General features: G+C 43.7%; 1 protein-coding gene across 1 annotated transcript; it reads left to right on the top strand.

The window, feature by feature from the left end:
- Positions 1-4,008: 4,008 nt before the first annotated feature.
- LOC308661203 (class I histocompatibility antigen, F10 alpha chain-like) lies at positions 4,009-27,849 on the top strand. Its single transcript, XM_081316069.1, has 9 exons — positions 4,009-4,112; positions 8,243-8,515; positions 12,207-12,473; positions 13,239-13,517; positions 14,819-15,097; positions 17,697-17,786; positions 20,193-20,234; positions 21,862-21,926; positions 27,682-27,849. The coding sequence occupies exons 1-9, from the start codon at positions 4,043-4,045 to the stop codon at positions 27,823-27,825; spliced, it is 1,509 nt and encodes a 502-aa protein (XP_081172195.1). The 5' UTR covers positions 4,009-4,042; the 3' UTR covers positions 27,826-27,849.

Genomic DNA, 27,849 nt, shown 5'->3' with positions numbered 1-27,849 from the left:
ACACTGGGCACAGCCACCATCTCAACTGCAGACCTAACAGCACATTTCTTAAACCAGGAAATGTCAAAATTTTATGGCTCTCATTGTATCAGTATGGAAAGACAACACAGAAAGTGTAAAAGAAGCTAAAACTTCTAACCACTCTACAATTTTCCCTTCCTGTGCCAATGGTGCTATCCCCAGGCTGTCACTTTCCTGCCTCTTAGCCAGCTCTCGTGCAAAAAATGACGTTTCTAGAACAGATGGCAAATGAAATTTCACAGACTCGAACACTGGACACTATCTAACAAAATGAAATCAATGGTGGAAAAAGTAAGGTTCTGCATTTAGGCAGGAAAAATCAAATGCACAGGTACAGTATAGCTGGCACCTTGCTCAATAATAGTAACTATGAAAGGGATCTCAGAGTCCTAGTGGACAATCACTTAAAATATGAGCCAGCAGTGTGCTGCAGCTGCCAAAAAAGCCAACACAGTGCCAGGCTGCATTAACAGAGGGATAGAATCAAGATCACGTGAAGTACTAATACCACTTTACAATGCCTTGGTAAGGCCACACCTGGAATACTGCATCCAGTTTTGGTCACCACGATGTAAAAAATAACAATTAGTTAGAACAATTAACCAGTGGAACAACCTGCCTCCAGAAGTGGTGAATGCTCCAACACTGGAAGTTTTTAAGAAGAGACTGGACAGTCATTTGTCTGAAATGGTATAGGGTTTCCTGCCTTAGCAGGGGGTTGGACTAGATGACCTCCAAGGTCCCTTCCAACTTCTTCTTCTTCTTCTTCTTCTTCTTCTTCTTCTTCTTCTTCTTCTTCTTCTTCTTCTTCTTATTATTATTATTATTATTATTATTATTATTATTATTATTATTATTATTATTATTATTATTATTATTATTATTATTACTTCAGTTACAAGGAATGATAAAATCAGCTCCAAATTAGCATTAATACATGGAAATCTCATTGAAAAGAAAATCCCAAACTCTTAACATTTGGCTGGGTTCAAGGATACTGAGTGCTTCCATGGAGATAAAGCACAGGAAGCACTAGAGCAGGGGTCTTCAAACTCGGCCCTTTTATGACTCATGGACTTCAACTCCCAGAATTCCTCAGCCAGGCATGCTGGCTGAGGAATTCTGGGAGTTGAAATCCATGAGTCATAAAAGGGCCGAGTTTGAAGACTCCTGCACTAGAGTTAAGGGTCACCAACCTAGAATGGCACCAAACTCCATAACTCTGGATGACCTTCCCTACCGGCCTCTGGAGGCAAGAGACCCCGTTGAAAGTCAGCAAAAGTCACTTTCTCCATCCAGCATGACATTCTGGACATGGCATCCGGCCCTCTCAATTCCTGGCAAATAGATGGGGAAGAAATGGAGGTAGTGACAGATTTTATTTTCCTGGGCTCCAAGATCACTGCAGATGGGGACTGTAGCCAAGAAATTAAAAGACGCTTGCTCCTGGGGAGGAAAGCCATGGCAAATCTAGACAGCACACTAAAAAGCAGAGACATCACCCTGTCAACAAAAGTGTGTATAGTCAAGGCTATGGTCTTCCCAGTTGCAATGTATGGCAGTGAAAGCTGGACCATAAGAAAGGCTGAGCGCCAAAGAATTGAGGCCTTTGAACTCTGGTGCTGGAGAAGACTCCTGCGAGTCCCTTGGACTGCAAGGCAATCAAACTAGTCAGTCCTAGAGGAGATCAACCCTGACTGCTCTTTAGAAGGCCAGATCCTGAAGCTAAAACTCAAATACTTTGTTGTTGTTGTTATTATTATTATTATTATCATTGACCAGGTGTTTCAGAACTGGTTTGCCATTGGCTCCTCCTTGGGGATGAGAGAGAAGGGCTGGTCTTGGTGCTCTGCGCCAGGCGCTGTACGGACTCCCCAAATAAGGCAGCCTCCCCCACATTTTTGCTTCTGCTCCTCCCCCGCCACTTCTTTGTGGCAGCCCCTCAAGAGCCTTGGTGGAGCAGTGGGCTAATGCCTCCTTAAGTAACACCAGCTGCCTGCAATTAGTGCAGGTTCGCATCCCACCAGGCTCAAGGTTGACTCAGCCTTCCATCCTTCCGAGGTAGGTAAAATGAGGACCCAGATTGTTGGGGGCAATTAAGCTGACTTTGTAATAATGCCGCTTGGGGTGTGTGCGAAAGCCCTAATAAGCAGGCATATACATAGAATGAAGGCTACTGCTAAGCTTGTAAGCCGCCCTGAGTCTTCGGAGAAGGGCGGGATATAAATGGAATTAAAATTAAAAAAAATAAAAATAAAAAATACTGGAATAGTGTCTGGGCCGCCATATCCCTCCTCCTCGTTCCCGTTTGGCTGAGGTACTATGAGGTTACGCTCTTTCTAACTTCCTATTTCCTGCTACATACTAAATCATACACCATATGTACATTAAAATTAGGAGATAATTTATGCAAGATGTATCAGTTAATATTTATCAGTTAATTACACATGCTCAGTTGTCTGTTTTGAGTTCTGGGCCCATTTTTATGACTTCTGAGAACGGGTTTTCGGTTTAATCTGCCTTTCCTGTTCTTTTCCCTGGCTAGACCTTTCCTCTTGCAAGGTTTTTTTTTTTACAGCTTGTGTTCTTCCTTTTCCTGCTCTGAAGACCCAGCTAATTTTTGCCTATGTATCTATCTTGCCTTCTTCCCTTTAGGCTACCGTTTCCTCGCTTCCACCCATTGTAGTTTCTTTGACAGGCTGGTTTCTCCACTCAGTAAATTTCCACTACACAGCAGATTCAATTTTAAAATTTTCATTCAGTATTAATTTTTTTTATTTAAAAAGTTTTACAGTACATTTTAACTTTTAACAATCCCCCACCCCTATCTAACCCTCCCTATCCCTCAGTATTAATTTTTGAAGACCATTCACTTAATCCTATCACATTCTATTCTATTCTATTCTATTCTATTCTATTCTATTCTATTCTATTCTATTCTATTCTATTCTATTCTATTCTATTCTATTCTATTCTATTCTATTCTATTCTATTCCTTATACTATTCCCTATTCTATTCTATTCTATTCTATTCTATTCTATTCTATTCTATTCTATTCTATTCTATTCTATTCTATTCTATTCTATTCTATTCTATTCCTTATACTATTCCCTATTCTATTCTGTTCTATTCTATTCTGTTCTATTCTATTCTGTTCTATTCTATTCTATTCTATTCTATTCTATTCTATTCTATTCTATTCTATTCTATTCTATTCTATTCTATTCTATTCTATTCTATTCTATCCCTATTCCTATTCCTATTCCTATTCCTATTCCTATCGTATGTATAGGTATAGATTTACTCTTGGGGCTTGAATTTAATTTAATTGTTTAAATTGATTTTAATTTTTTTGTATTTCATGGTTTTAACTGCCCGGTAAACCACCCTGAGTCCTACGGGAATAGGGCGGTATACAAATCCAATAAAATAAATAAATAAATAAATAAATACATACATAAATAAATACATAAATAAATATATTTTCTTTTTTTATAGGGTCTCCTGCTTGGGCAGGAGGTTGGACTAGATGACCTACAAGATTCCTTCCAACTATTCTATTCTATTCTATTCTATTCTATTCTATTCTATTCTATTCTATTCTATTCTATTCTACTCTACTCTACTCTACTCTACTCTACTCTACTCTACTCTACTCTACTCTACTCTAGTCTACTCTACTCTACTCTACTCTACTCTACTCTGTTGCACCAAGGGCACCGTCGGCCTTGCCTTCTTCACCTGCCTACCTGCCTGCCTGCCCGTCTCGTGTGAAAGCGGACCGTGTTGTTATTATTTGTTCCCCATTCTGGTTTTTTTTTCCAGCAAGCCCCATCCCGCACAGCCTTGGCCTCGCCATTATTGCGTCACGTTCGACACTCCCTCCCAGCGTTTTGAGCGTCAAACTCTCCTCCATTAGAGGGGTTTTCCAGCTTCCCAGCTGAGCTGGGAATCCCGGTTGCAAAGCGCAGGCGCGGAGACTTTTGCGGCAAGCGGCCGCGCAGCTGGACAGCCGAAGCGATGCGGCCGCGCTGGGGGCTCCTCTGGCTTCTCGGGGCCGCCGCTTCCTGCCTAATGCAAGGCAGCCTCGGTGAGTCCCGCCGCGTAGTTGGAGGGGCGCGGCAGCTTATCGTGGACAGCTGGGTCAGGAAGGGGTGGGTTGGGGGGGATTAGGTGGGTTGCAAGGTCAGGATCTTGGGGACCACCTGCGGTAGGGCCCCGCTCCTGACTTTTTTGCCCTCCAACCGCCCCCCTCCCCACGACATCCCCGAAGGCGCGGACCTGCTTGGGTGGGATCCCTGAATTCATGAAATCCTTGTATTGTACTAATAAAAGGCGAATATTCGTAGCTCAGGCAGGACAGGAAGCAACGGGTGGAAACTAGTCAAGGAGAGAAGCAACTTAGAACTAAGGAGAAACTTCCTGACAGTTAGAAACAATTAACCAGTGGAACAACCTGCCTCCAGAAGTGGTGAATGCTCCAACACTGGAGGTTTTTAAGAAGAGACTGGACAGCCATTTGTCTGAAATGGTATAAGGTTTCCTGCCTGAGCAGGGGGTTGGACTAGATGACCTCCAAGGTCCCTTCCAACTTCTTCTTCTTCTTCTTCTTCTTCTTCTTCTTCTTCTTCTTCTTCTTCTTCTTCTTCTTCTTCTTCTTCTTCTTCATCATCATCATCATCATCATCATTATTATTATTATTATTATTATTATTATTAAATGAGGGGTCCTTGCTGTTGTCTGAGCTGGCTTGTTTTCTTGACCCAAACTAGGTAACCTCATCGTTGCTAGTCCTAGTCTGGGTTATGAAACGTCTGCAACTACACGTGTGTGGTGTAGTTGGTTCACATGGTGTAGTAAGATGGGAGGGTTTGTTGTCACTGTGTGTTGAGGGGGTGGGAGCACAAAGGGAGGCTCAGCTAATCTCAATGTGCACATAGTTGTACTTTGACAATAAAGCTTCATTTCATTTCGTTTCAAGAAAACCAGCCAGCACAGAGAGAGCAGCCAGGTGCCCCCTCAATAATGAATTGCGTAATTTATGATGGTTGAAAATTCCCGGTTGATTTTCCAGCGTTTTACTTTCCAGTCACGATGTCTTTTATTTTTAACGGTTCTTTAGTCATTTATTTAATTCTTTAAATGTTTTAAAATATTTTTTTTTTTAAAAAAAAGACCGGACAACAAATTTGTCCATGCTAGGGCTTCTCTCTGCTGCCGCCGCCTTTGCTAAATATAGCAGCAGAGCTAAAAAGGCCACACTCACCTATTGCACAGTTTCACTTTTTAAAGTCAAAGTGTTTTATTGCTTTTCAAATAATGATTTAAAAAAAAACTCCCACAAAAATAAAAGTGCATACTTCGTCAAAGGAAAAGAAACATACATAAAAACCAAGCTCAGAGGGCACCCAGGGCCGCAATGATATTACAATACTTAATTCACCTTCTTGTTCTATATTTCTCTGCCTGGAATTGTAAGTACAGGTCTCTAGCCTTCTATGTCCATAAATGCTCCGCTTCATTTTGCAAATTATTTTCCATGCTATTTTAATCTTGTTTTTTGTATGACAGGTAAACATTAACTCAAACTCGTATTTCTAGTTAACGCTGGTATATCAAGCTGGTGTATCTAGCCCAGGGGTGTCAAACTGAATTTCATTGAGGGCCCCATCAGCACTGCGGTTGCCCTCAGGGGGCCGAGTAGGTGTGGCCAGGGTGGGTGTGGCCTACTGGGTGGGTGAGGCTGGAGTGGGTGTGGCCTACTGGGTGGGCATGGCCAGCTCTACATCGTTTGCGTCAAGGGTGCCTATGGGGACCTGGGCAGGAGTGGGACAGATCTGAGGGTCTCTGGCAGAAGGAGATGGGACCGGCATGGCAAGTGCCAAGGCATGGTCCACTGGAGGAGCTTCACTGTTCCTCTCAGGCCATGCGGGAGGTGATGGACGGTGGCGTGGAGGTCAAATGCCCAGCCCAGCCCTTAAGCACCCGCTGCACCAAGACCAGGCACACTTCCCCAAAGGGGTGCCCAGCTGCACATACCCCCTCCTCAAGGTTGCTGCTGCTGTGCTTGCTCTCCTTAGCCAGGTTGCTCATGATGGGCAAAGTCAAGAGGGAGGCCCACTCCCTCTCCATGTGAGGAGACCTGGCTTTGTATCCAAAGCTTCCTTAGCAATAGGATGGGAGACCCTCCAGGATAGGCCAGGAGGAGGGGGCAAGGAGATGGTGAAAGGACAGCAGGGAAGGACTAAGGCAGGACTTCCCTCAGACCCTCCCTCTCCCTTCCTTCCTTCCTTCCTTCCTTCCTTCCTTCCTTCCTTAATTCCTTTTTTTCTCAGTGGGAAAATATTTGAGATGAGGGAGGGAGAAAAACAGGCAAGAAACACAGCTGGGGAAATGTCATCCTTTGTGAGGAATGAAAGAATGCACCATGGCCTGGAAGTGGCCAGCACATGGCCTTCGCCTACTTCACATATCCGGCTTGGTGGGCTCTGGGGGAGGGGATGCCATGAGCAGCATGAGTGTCGATGTTACCTGCGCAATGCTGCCCAGCCCCCAGCCTGCCTGGTTTTGGCAGGCAATAGGGTGCTCTCCTCACAGTGCCGAGAGGCTGAGCTGGGTGGCATGCATCTGAAGAGAAACGCAACGCTGCCCAACCCCTAGCCTGCCCGAAGTAGGCAGGGCCATGTGCTGGTCACTTCCAGGCAATGGTGCATTTCTTCATTCCTCACAAAGGGTGATACCTCCTCAGCGTGCACCCAGGAGCCAGTGCCGACGCAGCACGGGCCGGTCCCTCACTGTTTCCAGACGGCCTTGTGGAGCTAAGACTAAATGTGTTTCAACATAGATGGCCACCATGAAATTGTACATTGGCTCCCGGCCGGCCTGGCCACGTGTTCAAGATTACCTTTTTTTTTTTTTTTGGCTGATTCCTGGCAAAAAATGACGAGAATTTTTGGGGAAGCTGAATTTGTTTAATTATCATGTTATTCCCTTAAGAACCATGTGATTTGCTTAATGGATGCTGTAAAAATTCTCATAAAATTGGGCCTGACTGCAAAAACTTACAACGGGAAATCTGGTCCCAATTGTGTCTGTAAATTGCGGACTATATTTATTTCAAAATGTATAACTTGGGTGGAGTGAAGGTCTCTGTCAGACCTGCCCCCAGCTTGGTTTTTTAGTAAAGGAAGACCCTCGACTCCATTTGTAGTGAAAGTTACTAAAAGCCAAGTGGACTACAGTATAGCAAAGCCAGAACTGAAGTTCACGTGCCAAAATTTCCCAGTTAACATTCCCTGTCCAGTTCCTTTCCTATCCTGTGTCAACTATCCAATTGGCATTTCCAGGAAAAGAAACTTTTCCTGGAAAGGTTTATAGTCTTTACCAAGACTATAATACTTTACTGAAAATTTACATTGGCACAGAAGATGCAAAACCAGCTGCCATGAGACAGAGATGAATAAAGCAGAACACCGAGGCTTGCAAATTCCTCAAGGAACATGTTTATTAGTTACAAGATATCGGCATGGTCAAAAGTGAAACCAGGTCTGGATACCCAAGCAACAATTTCCCAATACAAAGTTAACTGTCCCACCCACAAAAGCTAGGCAAGCAATTAGGTTCCCCAATATGATTATTTGGTGGGCTTTCTACGAAATGCCTAGTCCATAGTCTTGGGAGCAGTTGATGACCTTGGTTCCCATGGGACAAAAGATTATTTTGACTTTTCTTGTTACCGGAAAAGTCCACTTCTCCATCGAGCACCTGCGTTAGTGACCTTGGCGTTATCAGTACCAAGCTCTGAAAGATGCCTCGGTTGCCTAGATACCATCCCTCCCACCTTTGCATCCCACAATCTTGTCAAGCTATGAGCAAGGGGGAAAATATAGGTGAAAGGGTGCATCAGTCTTTTCACCATGGCCCCTTATTGTACAATTATATTTGAGTAAACTGTTTTTGCAATGATTTTGCATTATTCTCCCAGGGCAACGACTTTGAAGACTCTGACTGGCACCCCCCACTACATCCAACTGTTTCACTTTTCCCCTCTCTCCCTCCATACTTCATGGAAGGCTGACAGCCACGAATGCCAAGCTCAAGCGTATGATGGCAGCTCTGACAGTCCCATATTGCACCTCATGCTGCAACTCCTCTGGAGCCTCAGTCTGTAACCCGTCTCCAGTCCTTCCTAACTCCGCCCTGCTCTCATTTCTCCCTAGGCTCCCCTCGCACAATCCGTCTGACCTACTCTTCTGCAACAGAGGCTTGTCCAGGGCTGCCACCCTTCACAGCCGAAGGTTATGTGGACAATCAGCTCATCACTCGCTACGAAAGCCACACCGAGAAGTTGCATCCTCGAGTAGATTGGATAAATAAACTGGAGAAGGAAGATTCTGGATTCTATAACAGGTACACCTCAATTTTGCAAAAAGACCAGAAAGACTTTCAGAAGAACGTGCAGATGCTCCAGAAATGCTATAACCAAAGTGGAGGTAAGTAAGGAGAGGGAGAGACGTGGGTGCTATCCTGTAAAAAAAGAGATGGAAGGGAAAGCTCCATTTTCTTATGGATCTCCCTGCCTTCTTCATGATTTGAACCAATTGGTCCACAATAAGCTGGTTACTGATGCTCTGGCCTTTTCCTCTTGCAGAACTCAAGTGGGCTCTAGTCTAAAATGAAAATATGGCAGTTCCACCAAGAAGGATCAGGAATGCAATTTTTTTTTGTGGGTGCAGAAAATTAAACAAATCGAGCCCAAAATTTCTGTTGCTAAGTGAGACATTTGTTAAGTGAGTTTTGCCCCATTTTACTACCTTTCTTACCCCAGTTGTTAAGCGAATCACTGCAGTTTATAAGTTAGTAACTGTTCTGTCCCAGCCTACGTGAGTCCTTGTTATGCTCACAAGGAGAAACCCCTCTTCCAAGAAACAAGCAGGAACAGCAAGAAAAAACAACCCCTTTTATTCTCACAGACTGAGTCAATGTGCAAGGCAAACAAACAGTCCACAGAACCTCAATCCTGAACCTCCCACACCTTCCCTTTAATAATTCAGCCAAGAGGTGGCTTCCTAATGCCTTCTCCTTTGCCTTTGGAGCTGCCCCATTGCGTTCCTCTGTCCTACTCGCTTCTCTTGCCTGCACTTTCATGCATCCTGGGTATTTCCCAACTGTTCTTCACTGTCCAACTCAGGCTCCCAGCACAGCTGTGTCTCAGCCTGAGTGTGAGTAGAGGGGCCAGGCTCCTTGTTCGACTGTAAGTCTTGGAGTTCCGCAGAGCCTTCCTCTGACTCTAATGTCACTCCAGGCCCCTCTTCCTCATCTGATTCCTCAGACTCAGCTGCCGGATCCACTGGCTGGCGAGGAATCACAACAGTAACCCAGTGCTTGTGAATCTGGCTTTCCCCCATTGACTTTGCTTGCCAAAAGGTTGCAAAAGATGGTCACATGACCTTGGGACACAGCAACCATCCTAAATATGAGCCAGTTGCCAAGTGTCTGAATTTTGATTACACGATCACGGGAATGCTACAAAGGTCATAACTGTGAAAAATGGTCCTAGGTCACATTTTCAATGCCGTTGTAACTTTGAACAGTCACTAAACAAACTGTTGTAAGTTTAGGACTAGCAGTAGAGGGTTGAGGGAGACAATGTAGGTGGCCAGCACATGCTTTATTTTTATACAAGGCTGCAGATCTGTGCATTGGGAAAACAAAACAACCACTTCATAAACACATGGCACAGCAGAGGAGAGCAAAGCCATCAGGACAAGAGTCAGCAGCCCATCTGTGTTTAAAAGACGAAAGCCAGTCTTTCGAAGACAGCAAAGTCCACATTTTGGACAGAGAGGACTGCTGATTTGAAAGAGGGGTCAACGAAGCCCTCTATGTCAAAACTCAACAGAGGGGAAGGGATACAACATCATCTATCTCCAGTCTACAGTACAGTCCTGTCAGGCAGTTCCAAAAAGGCTCCATGCCCGTTTGCACCTCTCAGGTGACCCTGAGCACCTAGGTGAACCTCCACGTGGCCTGAACGACTCTCTAAAAAAATGCAAGTGACCAGCAGTCTGCAAGGAGTATAAGTCCCTCCATTCCCCACCATCCGGTGAGAGCTGAAGCAGCTTCTTGGATGAGAAGTGAAAGATCTTCAAAGGAAAACAAAGTCCCCTTGCCGTCTGAAAAAAGCATCTTTGACTGAGAATCTCCACAGACACATACCAGGCTCCATACTACAGATGGGGCAAAAACATATTTATTGACCCAGGTATTTAGACTTATTTATGATGTTTCTGTGCAGGCAGCTCTCCTCATGCACGGAAGGGACGGGTATTCTTCCAAATGTCCATGGAAATGGAGGTCAGATTTCAAAGACAGCCAGATATGGAATTCTGGGAGCCAAGTCCACTCCTCTTGAAAGAGCCATAGTTGAGAAACACTGTTGTGTCCTTCTGGGAATCTCCAGAAACTGGGCACTAAAAGCCGATTTCATCAGAACTAACCTTTATTTAATGAAAATGTAAATTCATACGAGAGCAAACAGGCAATGCTCTCTGTGATGTGTAAGAGGTATTTTGTTCGGTCATGGCACGTTCATTTCAAGGGGCTGGCTTGTAAGTGTAAGGACCTGCCCCTACTGCCCCTCTCAGGAAAGCACAACTCTTGATGCCGTGTGGTTAATCAAAAGAACTTTTACTGAGAGACAGTGGTTGCAGTAAGGCCAAGTGGAATCTAACATTCCTGCGCAAAGCACCAAGCTATTCTTCCCCCGCAGAAACCCCAACCCCCTGACAAGTGCTGAAAGGTTGTTTTGAGAATGCTGAGGTACAGGACGGTTAGCGGGTCATCCTCAGGGCTCAGCGACCTTGGAGTCAGGCTGGAACCGGCTGGGAAGGAGTCCATTCTGTCTCTGAAGACTATCCACCTCCCTAATTCCCATGTGGTCATGGGCTGTTTTTGCCAAAAATTGGAAGAAAATGCCAGTTTGGAGCAAAAAATGTCACAAATTGTAAGCACATGACTATGGAAAGCTGCAAATGGCAGTAAATACACAGTGGTTGCTGAGTGCCTGAAATATCGTCATGTGACCACAGGGAGAGAAACAGCTGTTGGTTTCGGAATCAGATCGTAAGTACCTTTGGGGAGGTCGCTAACCATAACAGTCATAAGACTACCTGAACCTCCATATAATTTTCATAGCAACAACAGAGAATGGAATGGAATGGAATAGGATAGGATAGGATAGGATAGGATAGGATAGGATAGGATAGGATAGGATAGGATAGGATAGGATAGGATAGGATAGGATAGGATAGGATAGGATAGGATAGGATAGGATAGGACAGGACAGGACAGAACAGAGAATAGAGAATAGAATGAAGGGACCATAGAGATCTTTTAGTCCAACTCCTGCTCAGGCAGGAAACCCTATACCATTTCAGACAAATGGCTCTCCACTCTCTTCTTAAAAACGTCCAGTGTTGGAGCATTCATAGCTTCTGGAAGCAAATTGTTCCACTGGTTAATTGTGCTGTCAGGAAATGTCTCCTCAGTTCTAGGTTGCTTCTCTCCTTGATTAGTTTCCATCCATTGCTTCTTGTCCTGCCCTCAGGTGCTTTGGAGAAGAGGTTGACTCCCTCTTCTATGTGGCAGCCCCTGAGATATTAGAACACTGCTATCATGTCGCCCATTAAACTAGACTTATCCAATTCCAGCAACCATTCCTCATATGTTTTAGCCTCCAGTCCCCTGATCATATTTGTTGCTCTTCGCTCACTCGTTCTAGAGTCTCAACATCTGTAACAAATATCATCCACAAATGCTAACAATGTAGATCTTTTGCCTTCACAATTTCGAGTTATCTAAAAGTGATCTCAGGAAAGGCAACTTCACTCCAGTGCCGGGAGATGTGGGTGTCTAAGAAATTCTGTCTTAATTAAGGAATTTTGGATTGTATCAAGAATTTCCCAGCCTTGTTTATAGTGAGTTCCTTTATAGTGACAAATCTGTCTTACGGATCCCAAATTCTGTCTCAACCTCGACGGCCCTTCAAGATCTCTTCCTGCAATCTTTGTCTTTCTTGCTTTCTTGTCTCAGCAGTCACAGAATCTGGAGCTCCAGCAGGAAGTGGCTTTCTCTGATTTCTTAGAGAGGTTTTCTTCCTAACCTTGGGGATGCTTCTTTTAGGCTTTCACATCATCCAGATGATGGTCTTCTGTGAAGTAGGGGAAGATGGGAATAGCACTGGCCACTGGCAGTACAACTATGATGGGCGGCTTTTCCTTGGCTATGAGATGAAGACCGGCATCTGGGCAGCAGCTGACGAAGCCCAGGGGATCAAACGGGAGTGGGAGAAGGGCATCGAAAAGCGTTTGAAAGGTTACCTGAAGAGTACCTGCACGGAGTGGCTGCAGAAGAACGACTACTACAGATCGAAGACATCCTTGAGGGAAGGTATGGAGAAACAGCCAGAGAGAAAGTATGGGAGCTGGATCTGCTTAAGTGGTGCAAGTGTTTCCTGTGTAGGTTTGCTGGCAAAGAACAGGCCAGATGACCCAGTTGGCTTGTTTTCTGCTGGCAATCGTCAGCCGATGTGCTGCCCCACTCACTCACACCCACGTAACTGTGGTTTAGTGAGTTTATTAATGTTCCTCAGTAATTCCCTTTACCAATATTCAAAACTGTCCCTATAGGCCCAGCCACAAGCAAGCCAAGATTAGTCCACAAAGCAACTGGTCAATAGTCCATAAATAGGTGAAAGTTTCTCAAACAAATAGCTCTACCAAACAAACTTAAATCCACCAGTAACATGGTTGTGAGGAGAATACGGCTTCTCCACTGACTTTGCTTGTCGGAAAGTCATAAAGAGTGATCATAGGACCCCTGGACACTGCAACCATCATAAGTACAAGTCAGTTGCCAAGCATCTGAATTTTGATGATGTGACCTTGGGATTGTTGCAACAATCGTCAGTGTGAAACACTAAGTCACTTTTACCTGTGCTGTTGTAACTTTGAACAGTCAGTAAATGTTGTAAGTTGAGGGTTGCCTGTATTAATCCAGTGCTTTTATGTTTGTTTTTACCACCGAAAGAAACTATTCAAAGCAGCTTGATTTATTTGGAGACTGCTGGTTCTGGTTGCACGTGTGATGCACAAGTCAAGCTGATTTCCGGGGAGGCTCAATTTTGATTCTAACACCCCCCCCTTTTTTTTCCAGTTCCTCCAGTGGTGACGATGAGTAGCAGGGCAGAAGCTGATGGTATGGAGAGGCACGTCTGCCATATCCACGGCTTCTACCCCAGGGAGATCGATGCCTCCTGGACGAGGGACGGGGAGATCTGGGAGCAAGACACCCTCCGTGGCTCCGTGGCCCCCAACTCAGATGGGACCTACTATTACTCTCTCAGCATCCAGATCGATCCCAAAGAGAGAGGCCGCTATCGGTGCCATGTGGAGCATGATGGCTTGCAGCAACCTCTGGACGTGGCCCTGAAGGGTGAGAGCCTGCAGGGAGGGAAAGGCTGGCCTCGTTTTACAGCTGGAGGATTACGGGAGAGAAATTGTGCCCAGATTAATAATAATAATAATAATAATAATAATAATAATAATAATAATAATAATAATAATAATAATAATAATAATAATAATACAAAAGTAGTAGTAGATTTCGAAAGGACCTTGGAGGTCTTCTAGTCCAATCCCTGCTCAGGCAGGAAACCCAATACTATTACAGATAAATGGCTGTCCAGTCTCTTAAAACTTTCAGTGTTGGAGCATTTACAACTTCTGGAGGCAGGTTGTTCCACTGATTAATTGTTTTAACTGTCAGGAAATTTCTTCTTAATTCTAGGTTGCTTTTTTCTTTGATCAGTTTCCATCCGTTGCTTCTTGTCCTGCCCTCAGGTCTGTTGGAGAATAGCCACACTCCCTCTTCTACTAGGTATCATGTCATCCCTCGTCCTCCTCTTCATTAAACTAGACCAGGGGACTTCAAACGTGGCCCTTTTATGACTTGTGGACTTTAACGCCCTGGCTGATGAATTCTGGGAGTTGAAGTCCACAAGTCACAAAAGGGCCAATCAATCAATCTTGTCAGGTAATCCAGACAGGAAGCAGGAGCAGAAGAGTTAATTCGAATCAAATCAAATCAAATTGAATACTTGATTTGGCCACAGGTGATTAGACACACAAGGAATTTGTCTCCGGTACAGAAACATTCAGTGTACTTGCAAGGCAACAGAGAAAACAATAATACAGCTCGACTTACAATCACAATTGAGCCCAAAATTTCTGTTGCGAAGCGAGAAATTTGTTAAGTGAATTTTGCCCCATTTTACGACTTCTTATAATTGTTAAGTGAATCACAGCAGTTGTTAAATGAGTAACACGGTTGTGAGGAGAATATGGCTTCCCCACTGACTTTGCTTGTCGGAAGGTCGTAAAGAGTGATCATAGGACCCCTGGACACTGCAACCGTCATAAATACAAGTCAGTTGCCAAGCATCTGAATTTGATCATGTGACCATGGGGATGCTGCAATGGTCGTCAGTGTGAAACACTAAGTCACTTTTACCTGTGCTGTTGTAACTTTGAACAATCACTAAATGTTGTAAGTCGAGGGTTACCTGTATTTAATCAAGTGCTTTTATGTTTGTTTTTACGGCCGAAAGAAACTATTCAAAGCAGCTTGATTTATTTGGAGACTCCTGCTTCTGGTTGCACGTGCGATGCACAAGTCAAGCTGATTTCCGGGGAGGCTCAATTTTGATTCTAACACACCTCCCTCTTTTTTTCCAGTTACTCCAGTGGTGACGATGAGTAGCAGGGCAGAAGCTGATGGTATGGAGAGGCACGTCTGTCAAATCCACGGCTTCTACCCCAGGGAGATCGATGCCTCCTGGACGAGGGACGGGGAAATCTGGGAGCAAGACACCCTCCGTGGCTCCATAGCTCCCAACTCAGATTGGACCTACTATTACTCTCTCAGCATCCAGATCAATCCCAAAGAGAGGGGCCGCTATCGGTGCCACGTGGAGCACGATGGCTTGCAGCAACCTCTGGACGTGGCCCTGAAGGGTGAGAGGCTGCAGGGAGGGAAAGGCTGGGCTCTTTTTACAGCTGGAGGATTACGGGAGAGAAACTGTCCCCTGATATATAATAATAATAATAATAATAATAATAATAATAATAATAATAATAATAATAATAATAATAATAATAATAATAATAATTAGTAGTAGTAGTACTAGTAGTAGTAGTAGAGTTCGAAGGGACCTTGGAGGTCTTCTAATCCAGGGCTTTTCAACCTTTTCACTAATTGTACCACTTTCAGAATATGGCAATATTCAAGTACCACCAGTCACCTAGCAAGGTGTCAAAAACATGATAAAATTTCTTCTTATTTCTAGGTTGCTTCTCTCTTTGATCAGTTTCCATCCGTTGCTTCTTGTCCTGCCCTCAGGTGCTTTGGAGAATAGCTTCACTCCCTCTTCTGCTACGGTATCATGTCACCCCTCATCCTCCTCTTCATTAAACTAGACCAGGGGACTTCAAACGTGGCTCTTTTATGATTTGTGGACTTTAACTCCCAGAATTCCTCAGCCAGCGTGCCTGGCTGAGGAATTCTGGGTGAAGTCCACAAATCACAAAAGGGCCATGTTTGAAGACTCCTGAACTAGACATACCCAATTCCAGCAATTGTTCTTTATATGCTTTAGCCTCCAGCCCCTTGATCATCTTTGTTGCTCTTCTTTGCACTATTTCTAAATGCTCAACATCTTTTTTACATCATGTTGACCAAGGCTGGATCCAGTATTCCAAGTGTGACCTTACCAAGGCATTTTAAAGTGGTATTAACACTTCGTGTGATCTTGATTCTATCCCTGTGTTTAATGCAGCCTAGAACTGCATTAACTTAGCTAGAACTGTATTAGGTTTCAAGCCTTTGCCGCAGAACTCCCTCTAATTCCTGGCAGCTGATTCCTGCCAGAATCCATTTTGGAGCAGACCAGTTTATCCAGCTTCTTTGATAGCCACAGGGTTGCGTGTCAGATGGCATGTCACAGAAGAGCAACTAAGATGATCAAAGGCCTGGAGACCAAAACGTACGAAGATCGGCTGCGGAACTTGGGTTTGGCCAATCTAAAGAAAAGAAGCAATAGGGAAGACACGATAGCAGTATTCCAATATCTGAGAGGCTGCCACAAAGAAGAGGGGGTCAGGTTGTTCACCAGAGCACCAGAGGGAAGGAGGAGAAACAATGGTTGGAATCTGATCAAAGAGAGAACAAACCTGGAATTAAGGAGAAACTTCCTGACAGTGAGGACAATCAACCAATGGAACAGCTTACCCCCAGAAATTGTGGGCACTCCATCGCTGGAAATGTTTAAAAAGAGACTGGACAATCACCTGTCTGAGATGGTATAGGTCCTCCTACTTGAGCCAAGGTCCATTTCTATTTCTATTATTTCTATTTCTATTATTTCTATTTCTATTCTGTTCTGTTCTGTTCTATTCTGTTCTATTCCTCATTCTCATTCCTACTCTCCTCTCCTCTCCTCTCCTCTCCTCTCCTCTCCTCTCCTCTTTCCTCTCTCCTCTATATACTCTATACTCTATACTCTACTCTACTGCCCAGCGTGGAGCAGAGTCCATCTGCCAAGCAACCATGTGTTTCTCAAAGATGCTGGCTGGAAAAAAACCTTTCAATCCTTCAGAAAGATTGCATTTCTTAAGAATTGGAGAGGAAAAGTGATGCTGACTGTTGAAGAATGAATTTTAAAGTTGACTAAATTAGCAGAGATGGCAGAATTAACTGCCTTGATTAGGCAATGGACTAGACAGCTTTATAAGAGAGTGGAAGTCATCTGTGGACTTTCTACGCGTTAAATACAATTTCAGATGGTTTACAGGGATTTGAAGATTAGGATAACTTTTGGGTTAACCTATTGGCTTTTTTTCTTTCTTTTGGCAAATATGACATTGGGTCGATTTGATTGTTAGATACATAGATTCTCTCATCTGGAATGTTTGTTTATGTGATATAGTATTTTGCTGAATAAGGATGGGAAAACGTATAAGTATTTGTAGACTTTTTAGTGTAAAGAGAGGAAAACCTATCAGTTTTTTAAAAATTCATCTTTCAGCATCCAGCTGAAAGATGGACTTTATGTTCATTGTTAGATATATCTGACATTTGGTTTTTTTTCTTTTTCCCTTTTTTTTTGTACACCTCAAATTTATTTTCTTTATTTTCACTGCTAATGTTCGATGTCTTTTGTTTTTTCTGTTTTGTATTTTATTCTTGTTGTCCATGGGGTTGCGATGGGTCGGACAGGACTTTGCAATGAACAACAACAAATTTTATTCTTGTTAATAAATGAAAATAAATATGTTTAAAAAAAGAGAGATAGAGATTCTGCTTGCTGCCTTTGTGCAAATACGATCTTTTCAAAGGTAGAAAGGCTTTTCCCAACACTTCAGCCTTCAGAAGGTTATCCTTCAGAGTGAATAGTATGTAGAAAGTGTGGAATTAAAAATTTTGACGTCTCCTCTGACGTAAAGACACCTGACATTTCTTAACTTGGTAGATCCCTTATCATTCTCGCTGTTTGAGATCTTTTCCCCCAATAAGTAGATATTTTGTGATTTGCTCCTTCTCTCAATCCAGTTCCAGAATCCAGTTCCAGTCTGGGGCTTATCATCGCTGTTAGTGTGGCTGGCCTTATCTTGGTGTGTGCAATTTCTGGGATCTTGGCATTTCTCAGTAAGTATCCTTTTCTGGCTGATTGAAAGATGGGTCAATTTCTCCCTTTGTGGGGGTTAGCTAATTTGTTGCTTACTTGCTGCTTGCTTGTTTATTTATGTATTCATTTATTTATTACCTGCCTTTATTATTTTCAAGGTTGTAAACATATCCAACACACCTTCCTCTTATTTTTCTCTCTGCAACAATAACCCTGTGAGGTGGTTATGTGAGTGGCCCAAGGTCACCTAGCTGGCTTTCATGGCTAAGGCAGGACTTGATCTCAAGCCTGGTCTTCTGCTTTTTAGCCCAGTGCCTTAACCACTAGACCAAACTGTTTCTCTTCTTTTTCTGGGCTTCCTTTTTTCCCAGTTTTCCCAGAAGACCTAAGGAGCATCTGAGACCTCAGCCTCTTGCTGGGATTCCAGTCTCAGTTCAGCTGAGTCCAAGGTTTGGACAGTCCTGCCTTCTTCTGAGTTGGGAAGAGGCATTCCAGTTCTGTCCCTTTGTTCGAAGAGAAGGGCTTTGTTCGAAGGGAAGGGCTCCAGTGAAAATCTTCCTCCCCTTCCAGCTGCTGCTTCTGCTGCTGCTTTCTTCATTTCCCTTCCCTCCTGGGGAATGATCCCTTGATCATTGATAAGCCAGTGATCCTGTCAGGAAATTGCGCAGCAGCTGTCCAAATAAAGTCAGAGACACTGACAAGAACTTGTAGGTTGATATAAATAAATACATTTAACATCTCTATAGACAGCAGACCACATAGTCAGGTAAACAGGAGCATCGTGAGGTAAATCGCAGAGCCCAGAAGGCACACAGAAGAAAAAAGGCGGGGAAAAAGGACACACCCCTCCCCTGCACCCACAGTGACCAATCACAGTGCAGTTTGCCTCAGGCAGGAGCCAGCACTCTCCAACCAATCAGTACATAATTAAAAACAAATATACATGATGCCTAAACAAATGGCAAGTCGAAATGAACAGGCACGTACAGTAGCTGCCAAAGTTTCATTCTTGACATATCGTCTCTCCAAAAGAAGAATGGATCTGGAAATACATAAAAACAAATATACATGCATATAGGCATGGATTAGGAATTAAAACCCCTAATCTGTGTCTATATGTATGTATGTTTGTTTTATTTTTTAAAATTCTATGAACTGGTGTCTGGGAACCTCAAAGTTAATTTTGCTTTGACATTACCAATAAACAGTAAGATTTTCAGAAACAGAATGAACCTGATGTTTTGTTTGGATCCTCAAGCTGGATGTTGACAACAACTGTGTGTTTTGGCTCACTGCACAACCCCACTGCTCCAGCTACTAAATTTAAATTTATTTATTTATTTATTTATTTTTGGGACTTATATGCCGCCCTATCTCCCAAGGGACTCAGGGCGGCTTACAACAATAAAAACAACAATACAAAAATTAAAAAACGAATTAAATAACAGCCCCAAAATAAATTAACTACAATTAAAATTAAAACATATTTAAAAACCCATCATCAATCCAGGTCAGCCTGATGGAAGAGAAAAGTTTTGAGGTTGCAGCGAAAGGACCGGAGGTCCGGGGCCATCCGAAGCTCAAGGGGAAGCTGGTTCCAAAGGGCTGGTGCTCCCACAGAGAAGGCCCTCCCCCTGGGGGTCGCCAGCCGACATTGTCTGGCCGACGGCACCCTGAGGAGGCCCTCTCTGTGTGAGCGCACTGGGCGATGGGAAGTCGTCCCCGGTAGCAGACGGTCCTGCAAATATCCCGGGCCTAAGCCATGTAGGGCTTTAAAGGTAAGTACCAGCACCTTAAATCTCTTATCTTAACACGATCCATTTGTATCAAAGCCAGGATCCTGGGATTCTCTGTCCTAAGAGAGGGACTGATTTGATCATATTTGGTAGACCTGTTACCGTGTGAGGTTGGCATGCTTTGATTACTGATTGCGTCGGCAATGTCTTTTGGTTGGATCCAGAAGGCGTACCGTCTCTGTTCCTGCTCCTCCTTCTGGAAACAGGGCAATAACCTCCCCTCCCTGAGATTTGGTTAGTCCCAAATAGAGGTGGGAAGGCCTGGGGAAAAAACCCAGAAAAAATGGGGAAAAACAGGGGTGGTGGTGGTGTTTCTGTTTTTCTTTTCCTTTTTTTTCTCCAAAGCCATTTGGGGAAAAATGGACAAACTGTGTTTTCCCCAGTTTCTCTATTTTTTTCATGGCCTTACCATCTGTCTTCTTTTTGGAGAATCATTAAAGTCCTATTTTTCCCCCCAGACCCTGGAAACCCTTTTTCAGATTAACAGATTTTGTTAAAAGGCACCAGCTTTTGCAATATGCATCTTTTGACGTGAGGTCATTAACATTTACACCTTCCCATCGCTGACTGGCTTCCCCTGGGCTTTTCTCCTAACATCTCCTCTTTTTGCTGTCTCTTTCTGCAATCTAGAATTCAGGAGAGGAGAGGATGATCCCAGGAATGACCCTTCTCGTGAGTAGAAATATTACCAAATATTTTTTGTTTCACAAGTCCAGGCTGATGAAATGTATCTGAGAGAAAATGCAAGCAAAGATGTCGGTGAGAATGACAGGGTAGGATTAGGGAACAGTCCAGGTTCAAAGTTTTCTCAGCCTGCTATAAAAATATTATGGGCTGCCTGGAACCGTTCAGGTAGGTTTGTCTGTTAAGATTTGTATCCCATCTTTATTATTTTATTACTGTCAAGGTTCCGACTGATGAACCCAACCGAGCAAACACCTTTGAGAAATTCCAATCTCTTAATGTAAAACTTTATTGAGTACATCATTTCGGCACACATGAAAGCAAAACCAGCTCTGGCAAGATCCCTCCAAAGCCCACATAATAAAAGCACGGAGTTTTCCCTCCTACCTCTGGGTCAGGTCACTTTGCCCAATCAGGTGGAAAAATATTGTTATGAGAAAGTCTCTCTGTGTCTGGTCAAACACCTGATGCAATGTCCTTGAGTCTCACGGTCTGGCTTCTGAATCTTTGATGTCTGCATTCCAAACCCTTCCTTTCCCTCCCCACCTCCCACCCCAGGAGCTCATTGGCAGCTGAAAAGCAAGAATTATCACACCAGCAAAATTGTGCTTTGAAACTTGACAATTACTTTGTATTTATTTGTAAGTAACTCATTGTAGGTAACAGACACAGTACTCTTCTTCCTTCTGTTTTCTCCACCACAACAATCCTGTGAAGTGGGTTGGGTTGAGAGAGAGAGCGACTAGTCCCAGCAGGCTTTCATGCCTAAGGTGGGACTAGAATTCACCATTGCCTGGTGATCGACTGAAATTCATCCAGCCTGTTTTCATATGTAAGGCGGGACTAGAACTCACTGCCTCCTAGTTTCTAACCTGGTGCCTTCACCACTAGACCAAGCTGGTTATACACTGGCGTCCCTCCAATCAGCTTCTCTGCTGTGACCACTTGGCTGCAATTTTGTCTGTTTGGACCATCAGCTTTGAAGTAGGGGAGATGAGGGAAGGAGCCAGGAGTAACTTTGACCCCAGAAATGGAAGGTCTCCCTGAGAAAGGAGATCTGGAAGGAGAAGGGGCAAGATGGCTGGTCTGGAGGGAAAAATCCTTCATGGTGGTGGTACTTAGGGATGGAGGAGAAGAGAAAAAGAGAAGTCTAGTAGAGAGATGAAGAACATATCCAGGAATTCATCTCTTCAGGGAGGTGATTCATCAGTAGGGGGCAGAAGCTTCCCATTATACAACTAGATGGGAACTTCCCTGTTTTTCTCCCTTTTGCAGCAAAACCCCAGCCAGTCCTGGCCAGGTTGAACTGAATGCTGGCACTGGAGAAGGAGAGGAGTTTCTCTCCTACAATCAGGGACTCCTGCAACCTTTTCTTGGAGGAGGAGAGCTGTCCCCAGATTGTTGAAGAGGTCATTTTGGAAGCCTTAAGAACTAACAGACGAGTGTAGTGTGTTGGCTGCTGCTCCTTTGCCTGTCTCCTGTGAATTGCCATTAAATAAATTGGAGGGCATCAAATCAAGTTCAGTTCCTGGTGACTGTAGAGGCAAAAAAGGCTTCTCAATCTCCTTAACTTGGTCGATTTTGGTCATTTCTGCCTTCTCATCTTTTTCTATAGGTACACCCCCACTTAATGACCAGTTGCGGAACAACCATTTGAATTTACAACAGAACTCCTCAGAGGTATTTACAACCAGCTTCCAAAATACTAAGGGCTGCCCGTCTCCCCCCCCCTCACAAACACACACACACACACACACACACACACACCTCCATAGCACTTTTTGCAGCTTCCTGCAGCCACATGACCGCGTTTTCCTAAAGGTGCTTTTTCATGAGGCAAATGGACTTTCTTGTTTTTCTTTGAAGACGTTTCGCTTCTCATCCAAGGAGCTTCTTCTGCTCTGAGTGGATGGTGGGGAATGGAAGGATTTATACTCCTTGAATACAGCTGGTCATTTGCCTTCTTTTAGAGTCGTTGAGGCCACTTGGAAGAATGCAAACGACCAGCTGTCTGCAAGGAATAAAAATACTTCCGTTCCCCACCATCTGATCAGAGCTGAAGAGGTTTCCTTGATGAGAAGCGAAACGTCCTCAAAGAAAAACAAGAAAGTCCAGTTGTCTCCTGAAAAAGCAATTTTAGAATAACCATGACCTGGATGATTGAGAATCTCCATAGACATGACCACATTTTGGGATGTTTTTGTCAAAACCCAGCATTTACTTGCAGTTTTCAGCAAAACCAGCCCCTGGTGAACAATTGACTGCCTCAAAAAGAAGTTGTAAAATTGGGTCAGTCACATGGGTGACCTCTTTTACGACCACCATGACTTAGGACCATAATGGGCAGGCTCCATTCTGGTCATAAGTTGGAAACTCCTTTACCTCCCTCCCCCTTGTCAAGCCAAAACATTTTATTTTGAGGGGTCCTTGATGTTCTCTGAGCTTGCTGTCAGCAAATGAGACTCCTTAGTAGCACTGATGATGTTACCTAGTTAGGTAATAAAATGTCTGCAAGAAAACAAGCAAGCTCAGAGAGCACCAAGGGTCCCCTCAAAGCAATATTTTTCAACCTTAGTAACTTGAAGATGTGTGGACTTCATCCCCCAGAATTCCCAAGCCAGAGCTACAAATACATTTCAACCCTGATCTACAAATATAATCCTTCATTGGTACATTTTATTTTATTCCACCACCTAAATAAAACCCATATTAGTTTGAGCTGGGGGACAACTCATCCCAAGAAGAAAGTCAAGGTCAATTCTGGTTACTCAGAGTCACACTCCAGCTTGAAGTCACCAACCAGGATAGACCTTGGCATCCTGGCTTGTCCTCATTCAGGAACAAAAGCAGATGTTTTTTGTCACTGCAGGTCTGTCATTTTAACATCTTATCTTTTCTCCGCAGTCTGAAATGATGCTGTGAATTGAGATGGAAGCACAGGAAACATTCCCACATGGCTCTTTGTTCATGTCAAGATGTCAACTTCCTAGATCTGGCTGAGCTATTCAGACTGCAATTGAATTGATGAAATGTTTGCAAGTGTATTTGGATGCTTGTAAGCTTTTTAACTGCTCAGCTGAGTCAGGAACTCTGGGAGTTAAAGTCCACAAGTCATAAAGGGGCCATCTTTCCCCACCCGTAATAGAGAACGAAGGGATCATATCGGTCACCGACTGCAGAATAAACCACTAGTGCCTCTGGAGCCTCATTCTTGCCGCTTCTCCCACTGTCCCTCCTCTGCGGCTTCTGATTGTGTGGAGCCAGTAGGGGTACCTCTGAAATATTGGAAAAATATGACGGGCACCATCCCCCCAAAAATCAGGAACACTGCTTTCAAAGAAAGCCACTGATATCTGACAAGATTCCTAAGAATCTTAATATGTAGTGATGGAAATGTGATCTGTTTTGAACTGCGCCCTAGCAAAACACTGGATTCTTTCACCTCCCTTTCTTTCTCTTTAAATTCACCTTCTAGATCAGGGGTCTTCAAACTCGGCCCTTTTATGACTCATGGACCTCAACTCCCAGCATTCGTCAGCCAGGCACGCAGATGAGAGATCTATGTATCTAACATGAGTCATAAACGGGGCCGAGTTTGAAGACCCCTGTTCTAGAACAGCGGCCTGCAAGCTTTTGTACACCAGGGACCAGTTCTGCGAAGGGAGGGTCTTGTCCAGACGTGAGGGGGCCTAGTTCCGCGTGCTGCCTTGCATCCTGTTGATGGGGCTTCCCTTGTTTGCATGGACCGGTGCCTGTCCATGTACCGGGGGTTGAGGTCCCCTGTTTTAGATTATTGTCACCTACCAAAATGCCAAACTATTATTGATGGCTGCCTCCTTCCCCACCCCTCACCCCACCCTGTTGGCCCAGCCCCAATTCCCCCTTGCTGCCCTCCAACCCTCTTTGGGTAATAGTTATTAAATGTGTATGATGCCAAGTTTCTGTAGTGCAGGCAGTCCTCGATGTATGTTCACAACGGAGCCCAAAATTTCCGTTGCTAAGTGAGATGATTGTTCAGTGAATTTTGCCCCATTTTAATAACCCTTCTCTTCGCGGTTGTTAAGTGAATCACTGCAGTCGTTAAGTGAGTAATAAGGTTTTTAAGTGAATCTGGCTTCCCCGCTGCTGGTCATAAAGTCGCAAAAGGGGATCACATGACAGTCGTAACTATGAGCCGGTTGCCAAGCATCCAGATTTTTTTTTATATAAGATTTTATTAATTTTTCCTTACATACAATAATAATTTGTCAGCCAACGTGCTGTCTGAATTTAAAAACGCTAATACATATTTAATTCCTAATCCTTTATACTTTCCTCTAACCATTGATAGAGTAAGTCCCACGTTTGATAATGTTCTGTTTCTTCTTTTTCTTTCAATCTCATAGTCAATCTGTCCATCTCTGCGCATTCCAGTATTTTTTTAAATTTTTTCTTCGTCTGGTGGTATTCCTTCATTTTTCCAATATTGCGCAAATATTCTTGCCGCTGTTGGGACGTGTAAATTCAAATATAGGCTTTGTTTTTTAATCTTTTCTGGCATTGTACCTAGTAGGAAAAGTTCAGGGACACTGCAACCGTCGTAAATATGAAGCCAGTTGCCAAGTGGCCGAATTTGATCACATGACCATGGGGATGGTGTAATAGTCGTAACTGTGAAAAATGGTCAGAAATCATTTTTTCCCCGATTCTGTTGTAACTTTGAATGTCACTAAAGAAATGGAAGTCAAGGACTAGTCCCAAAGACTAATATGCTCAGGGCTGACTTAGTATTAAGCAATATTGAAAAGATAAATTTATGGCGCTCTTCCTTAAACGGAGGGAAAATCTGACTTGCCGTCATCTAGATGAAGACTTTCTGTGGATAAATGAAACAAATGAAACATGGGACTTATTGATACAGCTACTGTATAAATTAAATTAAAAATAGCTATATAAATGTGTCAGAAATATATTTGTTTTGAATAATTTTACCCTAGAGAATGTAATTACAAAATTATATTTTTGCCTTTGCAAGTACATATAGAATTGTAATGTGTGAACATATCTTTTATCTTTTTGATCCAGCTCTTTTTACTGATATGTTTTTTCCTTCTCTTCCACAATGTATGTATCCATCACTATTGCTATTGTTTTTGTGTTTTGTTCTTTAAATAAAAAAAAGCTATAAAAATAAAAAGTGCACACTGCCAACTACTCCAGTATGCTCGAGTCAGCTCGGTGCTATTCCAGTTTTAAGTTTTCCCTAAGGTAATTTTTCAAAAGGCAACTGGACTTCCTTTGTTTCTAGAGTAGAATAGAGCTGGAAGGGACCTTGGAGGTCTTCTAGTCCATCCCCCTGCTCAAGGAGAAGAACATACACCATCTCTGACAAGTGACTGTCTAGCCTCTTCTTAAAAACCTCCAGTGATGAAGCGCCCAGGATTTGTGGAGGCAAGCTGTTCCACTGGTTAATTGTCCTCACTGTCAGGAAGTTTCTTCTTAATTCCAGATTGCTTCTCTCTTTGATCAGCTTCCAACCATTGTTTCTTGTCCTTCCCTCTGGTGCTTTGGTGAATAATATAATCTCCTCTTCTTTGTGGCAGCCCTTCAAATACCGGAATACTGCTACCGTGTTTCCCCAAAAGTAAGACCTGGTCTTATATTATTTTTGCCTCCAAAAGAGGCATTAGGTCTTAGTTTCAGGCGGTGTCTTATATTCTTCATGACACCTGCCTCACCTCGCTGCGGCGGCACCAACAGTCCCATCCAGCAGGAACTGGCATGGCTGCTGGCCCACTTCTGCTGCGGCCGCTCGTATGCTACTCTACGGAACATGGGCAAGGTAGACCTGGTCCCCCTCCACCGTTTTGGAGCCTGAGGGGAGTGACGGTGAAAGGCTCTGCTGCCGTTATGCGCCGCTAGCTGGGCTTTCTTCATGCTCCGCCTCACAAATCACCTCCCTGGCGACAGCTGTGACCGCCGCCTCCCTCCGCCAGTCCTCCGTCGCCGCCACTGGAGAGAACAGAGAACGGGGAGGGGGAACAGCTCTTTGTAGCGGTGCAGAGCAGAGAAGAGCACTTGCTTGCCACCCTACCATCGCCCCGCGTCTCCCTTCTCTGTTCTCGAAATGGCAGCCCTGTGTCCTGCCGCTTCTTCTCCCGGTGCTGCTATAGATCTTGGCGCACCATTGCCCAGCTCCTCTCTCTTCCCAAAATCAAAAGATTTCTTCGCTAACCTGCTTTCCAGCTCTGGCACGTTTCTCTCCTGCTGCAGGGAAACAGAGTTTGTGGGACTAAAAAAAGTTCAGTCAGACCTTCCAACTTCTCTAAATAAATAAATAATAAATAAATAAATAAATAAATAAGTAAATAAATAAGTAAATAAATAAATAAATAAATCTTGCTCTGTCCCCTCCCCCACCTGCCTTGCCTCGTTGTGGCAGCAGCAGCGGGATGTGCCACGCGGCCCCATTGCGGCAGCCAGGTGGGACGGAGTGGGCGAGATCCTATTTAGGGTTTATTTTTTGAAGTGGGGCTTATATTAGGCCCACCCCCACAAATCAGGGTAGGTCTTTTTTAGGGGTGGGATTTATTTTGAGGGAAACACGGTATCATGTCTCCCCTATTTCTTCTTTTCTTTAGACTAGCCAGATCCAAGTCCCACAGCCGTTCTTCGTATGTTTTAGTCTCCGGGCCTTTGATCATCTTAGTTGCTCTTCTCTGAATTTTTTCCAAACTCTCAACGTCTTTTTTGTGATATGTTGACCAAAATTGGCTGCAGTATTCCAAGTGTGATCTTACTAGTTTTTTATAAAGCAGTACTAATACTTCATGTGATCTTGATTCTATGCCTCTGTTTATACAACCCAGGATTGTGTTAGCTTTTTTGGTTGCTGCTGCACACAGCTGGCTCATCGTCAAGTGATCGTCCACTAGGACTCCAAGGTCCCTCTCACAGTTACTGTTTTTAAGCCGGGTCTTACCCAGCCTGTACTTGTACCTTTGATTTTTCCTGCCTAAATGTAAAACATTGCTTTTCTCCACATTGAAACTCATTTCGTTAGATAGGGCCCATTATGCAAGTTTATCAAGATATTTTTGGATCCTGAGTTTATCTTCTGGGGTGTTGGCTACTCCTGTCAGTTTGGTGTCATTTTCCTTGAAGATGTTTCGCTTCTCATCCAAGAAGCTTCTTCAGTTCTGACTGAATGGTGGGGAATGGAAGGATTTGTATTGAAGAATATAAATCCTTCCTGTCGAGACCGACTCACAGTTTCATCTATATTCTGCTTCACTGGCAGGTTTTCAAAGAAAGGGACGAAGTGGGATGCTATTAACCCAGTTGTATAATGAAACATCTACAAGAAAACAACCAAGTTCAGAGAGCACCAAGGATTCGACAGTTCAACTCTGAGCATTCTTCTATTGTTATCTTCCCTCATTTTTTGTGTCCACAGAATGCATACTCCTCCCTTAAAAGATTTGCAATGCAAGTAAAAGATGGATTGCCACATCTGCATTTCTACAGAACTGGTTTCTGCTTGGGGGAAGGAGACTTGGTGCTATTAAGAAAAACTGGGTACGCTTTTCTGCCTCGTTAAAATTCTTTGAGGAAGTATAATATT

Source organism: Vipera berus (genome assembly GCF_964194415.1).
Source record: "Vipera berus genome assembly, chromosome: 2".
Lineage (NCBI taxonomy): Eukaryota > Metazoa > Chordata > Lepidosauria > Squamata > Viperidae > Vipera > Vipera berus.
This window is presented reverse-complemented; position numbering and strand designations above follow the sequence as displayed.

Coding starts and splice junctions, on each gene's coding strand:
- LOC308661203 (XM_081316069.1), top strand. CDS start 4,043: ATGCGGCCGCGCTGGGGGCTCCTCTGGCTTCTCGGGGCCGCCGCTTCC. Junction 4,113..8,242: donor CCTAATGCAAGGCAGCCTCG/GTGAGTCCCGCC, acceptor ATTTCTCCCTAG/GCTCCCCTCGCACAATCCGT. Junction 13,518..14,818: donor TCTGGACGTGGCCCTGAAGG/GTGAGAGCCTGC, acceptor CTTTTTTTCCAG/TTACTCCAGTGGTGACGATG.